This window comes from Mizuhopecten yessoensis, unplaced genomic scaffold (assembly GCF_002113885.1).
Source record: "Mizuhopecten yessoensis strain PY_sf001 unplaced genomic scaffold, ASM211388v2 scaffold11173, whole genome shotgun sequence".
NCBI classification, from domain to species: domain Eukaryota; kingdom Metazoa; phylum Mollusca; class Bivalvia; order Pectinida; family Pectinidae; genus Mizuhopecten; species Mizuhopecten yessoensis.
The window spans coordinates 1,553,277-1,566,465 of NW_018408916.1; the positions used below are offsets into that span (position 1 = coordinate 1,553,277).

The 13,189-nt window shown below is 38.0% G+C and overlaps 1 protein-coding gene across 7 annotated transcripts in view; it reads right to left on the reverse strand.

The window, feature by feature from the left end:
* Positions 1-513: 513 nt before the first annotated feature.
* LOC110467426 (receptor-type tyrosine-protein phosphatase eta-like) overlaps positions 514-13,189 on the reverse strand; it is a 79,114-nt gene continuing 66,438 nt past the window's right edge. For all 7 annotated transcript variants that reach the window (XM_021524584.1, XM_021524586.1, XM_021524589.1 and 4 more), the window contains 7 exons: positions 11,758-11,932; positions 11,071-11,216; positions 9,939-10,232; positions 8,545-8,759; positions 7,286-7,465; positions 3,505-6,003; positions 514-1,905 (listed from right to left, as the gene is read on the reverse strand). In XM_021524584.1, the coding sequence (XP_021380259.1) occupies positions 1,744-1,905; positions 3,505-6,003; positions 7,286-7,465; positions 8,545-8,759; positions 9,939-10,232; positions 11,071-11,216; positions 11,758-11,932 (3,671 nt within the window). In that variant the 3' untranslated portion in view covers positions 514-1,743. The remainder of the gene's footprint in view (positions 1,906-3,504; positions 6,004-7,285; positions 7,466-8,544; positions 8,760-9,938; positions 10,233-11,070; positions 11,217-11,757; positions 11,933-13,189) is intronic.

Below are 13,189 nucleotides of genomic sequence, written 5' to 3' on the forward strand. Positions count from 1 at the left end.
TGTGCAAACTATATGCCCATCAGGAAACTCATAGGTTAGGCAAGTGGGTAATATGTTTCCTCATCAAGTTTCATAAAAACTTCCTTTTAATTATTATATCAGTAGAATGCACCTGCAGCTCACTTCAACTTCAGAAGAGTGGTGTAGCTTCAACATGTAAGGTTCAGTCAACCATTGGTATTCCGTTTTTTGCGTATTGCAGAGTTATCTTCTCTTGTGAGCAGGTATTCATTGTTACGTCATTGGTTTGTGTGAGAAAATTACTTCGTTTTCTCAAAAATTGAGGTCGATACTCCCACAAACTAATGACGAAAGAATCAATACCGGCTCACAAGAGAAGATAACTCTGCAATACGCAAAGACGGAATACCAATGGTTGACTGAACCTTACATGTTGAAGCTGCACTGCTCTTCTGAAGTTGAAGTGAGCTGCAGGTGCATTCTACTGATATAATAGTTAGCTCTACTTCATTGAGAGTAGCTCCAGTTGTACTGTAGTGTAATAAAAAAAACATTTCACTGCAAAAAATATGACTCATTCAACTGATTGGCAAGAATATATTCATGTAATTATGTTGAAGCCTCATTTCAGTAGAACTGACACTAGACCATTACAGCTGTCATCACTAAAACTATACTGGAGGCTCTCATCAGTGGTGCCAACAGTATTATAAATCAACTAAAGCTGAACTGAGGTAAAGTTAATTCACTGCAGGCACTACTGTTTAAGATATAAAGATGGTTCACTCCAGCAGACCTGAAGCTGTATTGTTTAAGCTATAGATGGTTCACTCTAGCAGAATTGAAGCTCTACTATTTTAGCTATAGATGGTTCACTCTAGCAGAACTGAAGCTGTACTGTTTTAGCTATATAGTTGGTTCACTCCAACAGAACTGAAGCTGTACTGATTTAGCTATAGATGGTTCACTTCAGCAGAACTGAAGCTGTACTGATTTAGCTATAGATGGTTCACTTCAGCAGAACTGAAGCTGTACTGTTTAAGCTATATAGTTGGTTCACTCCAACAGAACTTAAGTTGTACTGTTTTAGCTATAAAGATGGTTCAGTCCAGCAGAACTGAAGCTGTACTGTTTTAGCTAAAAAGATGGTTCACTCCAGCAGAACTGAAGCTCTACTGTTTTAGCTATAGACGATTCACTCTAGCAGAACTGAAGCTTTACTGTTTTAGCTATAAAGATAGTTCACTCCAGCAGAAATGAAGCTCTACTGTTTTAGCTATATGGATGGTTCACTTCAGCAGAACTGAAGCTGTACTGTTTTAGCTATATAGATGGTTCACCTCAGCAGAACAAAAGCTCTACTGTTTTAGCTATATGAATGGTTCACTTCAGCAGAACTGAAGCTCAACTGTTTTAGCTATAGATGGTTCACTCTAGCAGAACTGAAGCTTTACTGTTTTAGCTATAGATGGTTCACTCTAGCAGAACTGAAGCTGTACTGTTTGATATATAGATGGTTCACTCTAGCAGAACTGAAGCTCAACTGTTTTAGCTATAGATGATTCACTCTAGCAGAATTGAAGCTGTACTGTTTTAGATATATAGATGGTTCACTCCACTTGAACTGAAACTCTTCTGTTTAAGTTACATTCATTGCAGATTGTTCACTCGAGCAAACCTGATGCTCTACTGTTTTAGCTATATAAATGGTTCACTCCAACAAAACTGAAGCTCTGCTGGTTCAGCTGAATAAAAAGTTCACTGACAGTTGTACTTTGGTATTCATATGTACTCGAGATGTGAGGTGTAGGAGGCGAGACTGAGGCTGCCAGGGATATACAGTGGGTCGTTGTTGCTGTGACTCATCATGTTTGTTAGGGTGCCGCCTTGCATTCTCAGGTTCATATAGTCCCACAGTATTCGGTAACAGAATCGGTACTGGTCCTGTAAACATTATGCATAAAGATTGTTTAATACAATTACAGTGTACAACATTATCCATATATTAACAATGCTAAAATGAGCTGATCTAAGTCTTCAATCATTAATATATGATAATATCTCATGCTTTCCTTCATAAATATATCAAAGACCTTCACTCATTGTTGATATCAATGACCTCAAGATTCATGCAACTACATATACATACCAATGACCATCACTTACCAAAATACAAATGACCTTCACTTACCAAAATACAAATGACGTTCACTTACCAACATACCAATGACCTTCACTTACCACTATACCAATGACCTTCACTTACCAACATACAAATGACCTTCACTTACCAACATATCAATGACCTTCACTTACCAACATACCCATGACCTTCACCTCCAAACATACCAATGACCTTTACTTAGCACCATGCCAATGACCATCACTTACCAAAATTCAAATGACCTTCACTTACCACCATACCAATGACCTTCACTTACCAACATATCAATGACCTTCACTTACCAAAATACAAATGATCTTCACTTACCAACGTACCCATGACCTTCACCTACAAACATACCAATGACCTTTACTTACCACGATGCCAATGACCATCACTTACCACTATACCAATGACCTTCACTTACCAACATATCAATGACCTTCACTTACCACTACACCAATGACTTTACCTCACCAACTTACCAATGACCACATTCCAACATACAAATGACCTTCACTTACCAAAATACAAATGACCTTCACTTACCAACATACCAATGACCTTCACTTACCACTATACCAATGACTTTAACTCACCAACTTACCAATGACCACATTCCAACATACAAATGACCTTCACTTACCACCATCCCCATGACCTTCACCTACCAACATACCAATGATCTTCACTTACCAACATACCCATGACCTTCACCTACAAACATACCAATGACCTTTACTTACCACCATGCCAATGACCATCACTTACCACCATACCAATGATCTTCACTCATCAACATACCAATGACCTTCACTTACCACCATACCAATGACCTTCACTTACCACCATACCAATGATCTTCACTTACCAACATACCCATGACCTTCACCTACAAACATACCAATGACCTTTACTTACCACCATGCCAATGACCATCACTTACCACTATACCAATGACCTTCACTTACCAACATATCAATGACCTTCACTTACCAACATACAAATGACCTTCACTTACCACCATACCAATGATCTTCACTTACCAACATACCCATGACCTTCACCTACAAACATACCAATGACCTTTACTTACCACCATGCCAATGACCATCACTTACCACTATACCAATGACCCTCATTTACAAACATACCAATGACCTTCACTTACCACCATACAAATGACTTTCACTTACCACCATACAAATGACCTTCACTTACCACCATACCGATGACCTTCACTCATCTATATACATGTACCAATTACCAGCAAACAAAGACCATGCTGAACAAATCAATGACCTTCACTCACCAGCATACAATTGACTTTTTCACCAACATGTACTTCACTCATAAGCAATACAATGATCTTCACTCACCAGCATATCAACGATCTGTGCCCTCCGTCTCTTCATGTGTTTGATGGTGTGGAACACATCTACGTCTCCGTCATCATTCATGGCCTGGCAGATGGCTACCACGGCACAAAACAGTCCGCTGTGGGTGGCACCGTCCTTACAGTGAACCAGGATGGGCGCCTGGTCCCCGTTCTCCTCCTTCTGCCACTCCGTTACCATGTCAACTAGATCCAGCAACATTGACTTGGACTTTGGAATGAAGTCTGGATCTTCCCAAGCATTGAACTGAAACTGACGAACTTTATGAGGCTGACTTCGTGGCTGCTGCATGCTGCTAACATTAAAATGACGTACTGTGACATTTTCTGTTTGGTAGTCTTCAGTATTGTCAATGAAGTAAGGCTCAAATTTTTTTGCCTTGTGGTCTGGCCAATATTCGGCACACGTGTCATCTTCATGTTTGTACGACTCCATCATGACAATGGTATTTATGTCCAGATCATACACGAGTTTCCAGAAGTCCGTTATTGTGGTATGAAGTGGAGTCTGTGTGACAATAAAGTGGTTTTTCCTCCTGTGACTATCCAAAAACACAGCATTTATATAATCTGTTCTGCCAAATGAAGTCGCTTCCAAAACAGGTCGAAAATCGTCCGGAGGGACAACATCTGGGAAACGATTTTTGACCACATTAAGTGGCAATAGAGCGGTGTGACACTTTTTTGGTGCGACTTTTCTAGTGTACCTCTGTAAACAAATGAACTGGTCTTTCAGGTACGAATGTTTCGTTTTTGGATTTTTGCGTGTCAGTTCGTGGTACCTTGACTTCAAGTCCGGCCCTACCCGTGTATCACCCGCTACCCTCTCCTCGAATATAGCGTCGTAAATGAACACATACTGTTTCAGAGTCCGCACCATCGCTACTCTGTCCTTGCGCAGTTTTCTAAGAAAGGAGAAAACACTAATTCTGCCCTCAGCTTCATATTGCTCCAGTAGAGCGTCTATTGCTATATAGGTACCTGTCCGGCTCACTCCCGTCCCACAGTGAACAAGGAGCGGGCTTCGATCATTCCCACGGTAATCCCTAACCTTGTTCCTCATATCAAGTAACGGAATAGAATCACTCGGTACACCGTGATCCGGCCAGGTGCAGAACTCAAATAGATGTATGAACCTATGAGATGAGCTGTGCCGTGTTGTTATTTTTATCGTCCTGATAATGTAGTCTGCGAACTCTCGTGTTTCTATGATCTCGAGAACGAACGATCCGTAATGAACACTGCCCTGCACTGTATCCGGCCAGTATTGTGTACACTTGACAATGCTATCTTCAACAGTGTTCGTTATCATCACCACAATTTTTATGTTTTTCTGAAATATCATCCTCCAGAAATCGAGCACAGTCTCATCATTGAAAGGACTCTGTGCAGCTATATACTCCTCGGTTTTCTTGTACCCATGGACGTAATTTGCATTGATAAAATCTCCGTTTGAGTTTTCATCGGCATTGAGTACCACTCTAGTATGGTCATACGGAAGGAGATGAGGAAATCGGTTTTTGTTTGCATTTTTTCTCATAACGGCTGCATTCCACGAGGACAACTGTCCATGCGGAAGGTCGTGAAACTCCTGACTGAATGAGATTGGAGGACCACCATTGGGGGATGCTGTTGATCCATTGGACATTATTTCAGTTTCCCCTTGGAGGAGTTCCCGTCCCGACGTGATGTAGCGACTCTCCCGAGTGGAGTGTATGGTGTTCCAGTGTTTCGTTGGATCGTAGTAGTCCTGTTCAGGCATTGGAATCAGATTGTTCGGCTCTTTTTCGTTACTCTGTGGCTGGTACACATATCTGCCCTGGCGACGCTTATACCAGAATATCAAGCCGACGACAAGCACCGCTATCAACAGTAGAAGGACTATGACAACCACTGCCACAATGATTGGCGTACTGTTTGTCGTATCTGTCGCGGCGACTGCGCCTGTCACAGGTTGGCTGGCCTTTGTCCGGACTGGTTCCATACTGTTGATGTTGTTCCTTGTAACTTCATCCAGGAAGCTGACTATCTCCAGTGATATCACATATTCATGATCTTTTGTCAAAGGTTTGTTAGTCGCTGGTACCCCATCACCGATAACAAACAATCTTGGCGACGTGATGTCAGCGGCTGGAAAGCTGGCTATCAAATATCCTGGGGCAGACATTTTTGCCGTCAGGTCTTGGGCGTATAATCGATACTCTTTGAGAGGTCCGGTGTTGATGACTACTTGATTGAGTATTATTGTAATCTGGGTGTCAGTGGTATTGACAAAGAATGGAGCCGTAGGCTTCGGAGGCTGACCTATCACTGTGGTCCCGAAGACTATCGAAGGGTCACCGAATCCTGCTGCAGTGGCTGCACTGACCTGTATCATGTACCGTCTACCAGGGTTAAGGCCACACAAGACGTAGGAGGTCACTGGAACATCTAAAATGATCTCAGGAGACCATGTAGTATTCTTCATGTCCTGGTATTTAACCTGAAAGTTAAAATCATTAATTATCATTACATTATATATATTGAACAGGATTTGGAGATTCTTCTGTCCCAGACAAAAAAAAGGTTTATTACAATTAAAAGCATTCTTCCACTATCTAATGTTAAGTTTTCATAGGAATCTATCTATGCTCTGGGCTTTTTTTTTACGCTTTGAAATCTCTACAGTTTATACGAATATTAAAAACAAATTTTTAATTCTTAAAGGTCAATGAAGGTCAAAGGGGATCTCCCTGCAGACCACCATGTCCTTAAATTTTGGCAACCAAACTGAAAAGCTATAGCTCAACATTTTAACTTTTTCCATGTATTAACATTTTAAATACCTTCAGTTGATGTCAACTCATTGCTGTCAGTATATGTTTTGTAAGTGGGAAAAAATCTTACATAAAATTTTGAACTTGTGAAACACCTTTCACACTTGTTGATTCAAGAAAATAATTTCAAAAAATATAATTTGTTTGACATGTAAACTATAAAAACAATTTTCTTCCTTGAGCATTTTGATATTCAAATATGTCATCAAAAATAATTTGATAGTCCCAATCTGCTACTCATTTGCTGTAAGAAATCACTACCAAATGCATTTTGGTGAAAAATTGGTTCCTTGAGACAACCATGTCAAAAGCTATTGCTAGTGGTACTACATTATAGTGTATTTTATTCTTCTTATATTCACTATACCACAAATTATCTGTATAAAAGGATATATATGATACTAGTGAGGTGGTATGAAGCTCTAAGTAATGCAATGTCTATAGACTTTTCTGTCTTTTTCATGGCTAATTGACATTCTTCCGTCAGATCCGTCCTTTGGCAAGTTAAAGCAGTAGAAGCAATGTTTTTTGCAGTACAACTGCAAAGTTCTCAACCATGAAATGTCAGTGTCAAAGACGGCCAAAATACAGGTAAAGCCCTTTTAATATAGGTTATATAAGTATGTAAACTTTTCATAGTCATCAAATTGATTATATAGCATCTACACTATTAACTCATTCACCACTGAAGACACATTTGAACTCTTCCAATTCAAAGGTTGGAATAGTTCATTATGAAACTTCAGGGGTGAATGAGTTAAAAATGCCTTGTATTATTATGTGTATTCAAAGCTGAAAAGCATGATTTTTAAACATTTTCAATGTTGGGATGAGCAGTGAAAATGTAGAAGATTTCAACATATACTACGATTTGTACTTGTCCTGGAGGCCATTTGCAGATGATTTTTTTACATCGCCCTTTTTACTTATTGCGAGTGATGTGTTTACCTTATACTGAATTATCTCCCCATTGGGAGTGGTGGGCGGTTTCCAAATGACTTCCAAACACGACACGTTCTTATCGTTGATGGCGAGATGAGCTAGGTCAGAGGGTTTGTCGGGGAGTGTGGTTGTATTGCCCACCTGACTGTTGTCCCCCCAGCGACTCTCCCCTGTACGCGCCTGTACCTGTAATCACAGAAACACAACTGAATAAAGTTAAAAACGATAAAGGATTCAATCAACAAAGTTAACTATATATATAATCCTGTAGCCCATATTCTGTATATCAAACAAATGGAAAGTATATTTTAATTAAATATATTGTGAATTAAATTTTGAAAAAAAACCCAAATAAATCTCAATCCTATACCAACTTGCTCATTTTTTTCCAGGTTGTATAAAAATTACATTTTTTTTTGTATGAGGAAACAGGTTCAACTTCTTTGGAGTTGAACTGTTTATCATGCCACTACCTGTTTATAGTAACTACCACCAGTCCATAACTAACATCTGTAAACATGCATAAAGATCTAACACCTGTCTATACCTACCGTCAACCCTGAATTCAGCATGTTACGTTATCATTATATTGTGTTATGATACACAATGGGAGAACAGGGTAAGAGAAAAAGAATCATTCACCCCTTTGTGGGTGAGATAGCGGAATCCCAACCCTCAGGTAAGGATTCTTAAGTTGCCAACTCAAGTTCTTAACTCGGCAAAACCTCATGTTTGGCAACTAAACAATCTTCCCCCTCGGGTTGGGATTTCCATATCTCATCCCCCAAGGAGGTGAGAGATTTTATTAATCTCACTCTGGGTAGGGAAAGACAGCTGACACGCCCTGTGACATCATAATAATGAATTGTCGAAGTGACGTCATTTTATTGTTTCTGTGATGTCATACAATTGTTGTGAATGGGGAACCATCCGTCTCAACCCTAGGGCTTTGGGGTTTTGGGGGAAGAATCAGATCGATGTTTATTCCTACTGGAATTTGTTTATTTGTAAGTATGTGAGAAAAATAATCAAACATGGGTCTGTTCCATAGACAGGGATATCTCAACCCTCGATCGTGTAATAGTTTGGCATTAGCCTCGTACTGACCAGCCAAACTCTTACACTCCGGTTGAGTCATATCCCTGTCCATGGAACAGACCCATGTAAGATTCTATTAATCTACTACATGCCTGTACCTTGGGTGGTCTTTACTATGACAGGTTTTGACCTTATAACTGTACGTATGTATCAGTATTTAGGAGTACCTTGAAGTAGTATAGTGTGGCAGGTTCCAATCCTGTGATGGTAATATTTGTGGCCTGCTTAGCAGACTTTCTTGTCTCATCCACAAAGGTGGCTTGTTTGCTGTAGAACACCACATACTCCCTGATAACCCCATTTGAGGTCACCGGGGGGTCATAGGTCAAGATAATGTAGGAAACTGCAGGGGTCATACTTGTGATTTCTGGTGCTGACGGAGCTATAAATCAATTTGTGATTTAAACAAAAATTTGTGAAGTAATGTGATGTGAAAATGAAAAATTAACATAAAATCTACAACACATTCCAATAAATTATCAAACAACATTTCTATGAATTAATCTATTCTGAATTAAGAGTGAGTGTTCTTGTATTGTCATGACAACATGCAACAATTCCTACCAATATTTAACATTAGTCAACCTGGCTATAATTATGAAATCAAATTCAGTAAAAAAAATCTTTATTGACAAATACTAAGTGTTGCAAGAAACTTAATGTCAATTATTTATCAATGCATTTTAAACAACAAATTAATACACAACAGAAATTACTTGTATCCTTTTTGAACTCAAATGATACAAACATTGGTAATAATTAGCTATCATATTCATCCAACTTGTGAATTTGCTAGTTTTCAAAATTTTTAAAGGTCACAAGGTTTATGAGATACACATGATATCCAGTCAACTGAGAGAACGTTCACATCCTTCGGGGAAATCATATTTTATTTGGATATTTCGGTTCCCCATCAGGACGGAAATCACTCTGAGACACGACATCACAATGCATTGATGTCATATTCCAAAAATTTTAACCAATGAAAATGTGCCCAGCATGTAAACTCAAGTGTGGATATAATAAAGTATTAACACCTTTCAAAGCCAAGTTGTTCAAAGTCTGACTAACTTTATAAGTTATCAAAAATCTTCCAAATCATATTTTTTCAAAAATACAAAAATTAAGAAAATAATAGTACATGTACAGGGTTTCAAAATTATTTTTTCATAGATAAAGAAACACACACAACAGTTGTAATTTCTAAAACATTTTTCAAAGTTTTTTTGTACTGGGCCCATATGTTCAATGCCTGGTTAGGCTAACGGCAGCTTTGCAAAATTTTAAACTTATCAATTTCAGAAATGTTGAATTTCAAGACTGAAACTGTATGCATAATAATTCAAAATGGTCACCAATCTAAAAGCAACACTCACAAAAATATTTGTAAATTTTGAGATTGTTCTAAAAAATTCCATTCTGAAACTTGAATCAAAGATTCTTTGAGCCAATCATGCAGGCAAACATACACATTGTTATAGTAATGGCAGAAAAATAGTTTCCAGAAAATAAGTTTGAAATTCCAGTAAATGAATACAGATTGATACGGAATTAGACTTACCAGCTTCGAGTGTGGTCAGAAATACCGAGTCAGGAGGTCCTGCACCCTTTTCATTCACGAAACTGACACTAACATTGTATACAGTGAACGAGGTCAAATTTGAGAGGTCAAAATTCTCTAAGTTCCTAGTATAGTTCAATACAGCAGCCACAGAATTGTTTAAATTCCTCACCGAGATCTCATAATTCATAAACATGCCGTTCCTATTTTCGCATTCTGGCTCATTCCAGGCTAAAGAGCCTGCACTAGCGGAGACTGAAGTCACACGTAAACCTAGGACCACGCCGGTCGGCACTGAAAAAGTAACAATATTTAAATTTTAGTCTCCTTGGGTCTGATAGCACTTTTAGATTTATGATTTTCAAATTGCCACAACTTTACTTTTCTAAGCTTTAGATGCTCAAGTTATTTGGAAACTTACGGAAGCTGGTACGCCCGGCCACTGAGAAATAACGTTGACTTACTATCTCATAGTAACAACTTAACTATGTCGTAATTACGACTTAATATCTTGTCATAACGACCTACTATCTCGTTATAACAACTAACTATCTCGTAGTAACGACTTAATATCTCGAAATAATGACTTAGCTATGTTGTAATAACGACTTAATATCTCGTAATAATGACATAGTTTTTTGTTATACGTGTATATACATGTGAAATGTAGCTATTCCGTAAATGATAGTAAGTCGTTATTGCGACATAGCTATGTCATTTTTACGAAATACTCAGTAAGTCGTTATAACGACATAGTTAAGTCATTATTAAGAGATATTAAGTCGTTCGTTATTACGACATAGCTAAGTTGATATTACAAGATAGTAAGTCATCATTACAAGATACTGAAGTCGTTATAACGACATAGCTAAGTTGTTTTTATGAGATAGTAATATTACAAGATAGATAAGTCGTAATTACGAGATATTTAAGTCGTTATTACGGCATAAAATTGTTTTCTCTGTGGCCCGTTCCGGCTTCCGTGCACACTTAGGTTGTACATTAATGTCAGCAATGCCTTATTTTGTTTCATTTGTTTTCAAAATATTAAGTTTGTTAATTTTTAACAGTGTTCAAGTTCAATCCCCTTATCATAATATATTATTACTTGTGACCTGCTACGTATACTGACCTTTGGCAGGTGTGAGGAACTCTTGTTCCTGTTCTGTTCTTGATTCAGTCAAATTGCCACGAGAAATTGAAACATAAACTTTGTATTCATATTTTCTCCATGGCAACAGGCCAGGCACGATCATGTCTGAATTGTTCAATAAAGACCTGAGGATGAAAAATCAAAGATGTTATTAAACATGTATTTCCAAAGAACAATGTTGTGTTTCTGCCTGCCAGAAGTTTAACAGAATAATCACTTATAGTTAACAGGAGACATTTTTCACATCAAAACTTCCTGTAATAGACTTTCTGTGTATGCTAAGAGTAATTTGGAAAATTAGTACAAAAAAAGTTCTCAAAAGAATAATAGAATCTTACATTGGTCTGTTCCATGGACAGGAATATCTCAACCAAAGTGTAAGAGTTTGGCATACATACATACAAATAAACAAATTCCAGTCGAAATAAACATCAATCTTATTCTTCCGGTAAACCCCAAAGCCCTAGGGTTGAGACGGATGATTCCCCATTCAAAACAATTGTATGACATCACAGAAACAATAAAATGACGTCACGTCGACAATCCATTATTATGACGTCATAGCGCATGTCAGCTGTCTTTCCCTACCCCGTGTAAGATAGAGTTATCTTTTCCCTAACAAGAACGGGATCACCATGTGAAGTATGTGAGAATATAAAATCTTACACTGCATAGAAGGTCGAGTCAAGATTGTCCGGACCACAGTTCCGGACCCTGGACACACGATACAGCATAGTGAGGTTGGTAAGGGACACACTGTGGTTGGCCATCAATGTCCAGTTTACATATAAGGATATATCGGTAACATTTACAGAGACATCAAAATCGGTAAAAATTGCCTCTGAAAAAAATAAAAAAAATATATGTGAAAACTATATTTTTTTCAAAGGATGATGAGGCCAGCTTATCTTAAAGGCACCAATGGCAAAATCAAGTGTTACCTAAATTTCAAATGAGTGTGTCCGACTTAAAGAGTTTTTGTTAATCTAAATACCATTTAAAGTTGACAAATCTTTTGCTTGTTAAACATTTTTACAGTTAAATGTTCCATGTTAAAAAAACCTGGTCTTTTTTTTGACGGTATTTGAAAATAAAACATACTATTTCAAATGAGCATGGGGCTTAATTTTGACCCAAATTGGGAACCTCAAATATCTAATTTTGTCAACGTTTCTCATAGTGTCAACATCTTTAAGTTCTGTGTTTTAAATAAGGTTAGACTTTATACAGCAAGTGTTTTATGTTTCCTCTGCACTAAGAATTTATACACACTTAAGTAAGGTATAGGTTACTGGTGATCACACTTACAGTATGTATGTAGCGTATAGGTTACTGGTGATCACACTTACAGTATGTATGTAACGTATAGGTTACTGGTGATCACACTTACACTATGTATGTAATGTATAGGTTACTGGGGATCCCACTAACAGTATGTATGTAAGGTATAGGTTACAGGTGATGACACTTACAGTATGTATGTAAGGTATAGGTAACTGGTGATCAAACTTACAGTATGTATGTAGCGTATAGGTTACTGGTTATCACACTTACAGTATGTATGTAATGGATAGGTTACTGGTGATCACACTTACACTATGTATGTAATGTATAGGTTACTGGGGATCCCACTAACAGTATGTATGTAACGTATAGGGTACAGGTGATCACACTTACAGTATGTATGAAAGGTATAGGTTACTGGGGATCCCACTTACAGAATGTATGTAAGGTATAGGTTCCTGGGGATCCCAATTACAGTATGTATGTAAGGTATAGGTTCCTGGGGATCCCAATTACAGTATGTATGTAAGGTATAGGCTACTGGTGATCACACTTACAGTATGTCTGTAATGTATAGGTTACAGGTGATCACGCTTACAGTATGTATGTAATGTATAGGGTACAGGTGATCACACTTACAGTATGTATGAAAGGTATAGGTTACTGGGGATCCCACTTACAGAATGTATGTAAGGTATAGGTTCCTGGGGATCACACTTACAGTATGTATGCAAGGTATTGGTTACTGGTGATCACACTTACAGTATGTCTGTAATGTATAGGTTACAGGTGATCGCACTTACAGTATGTATGT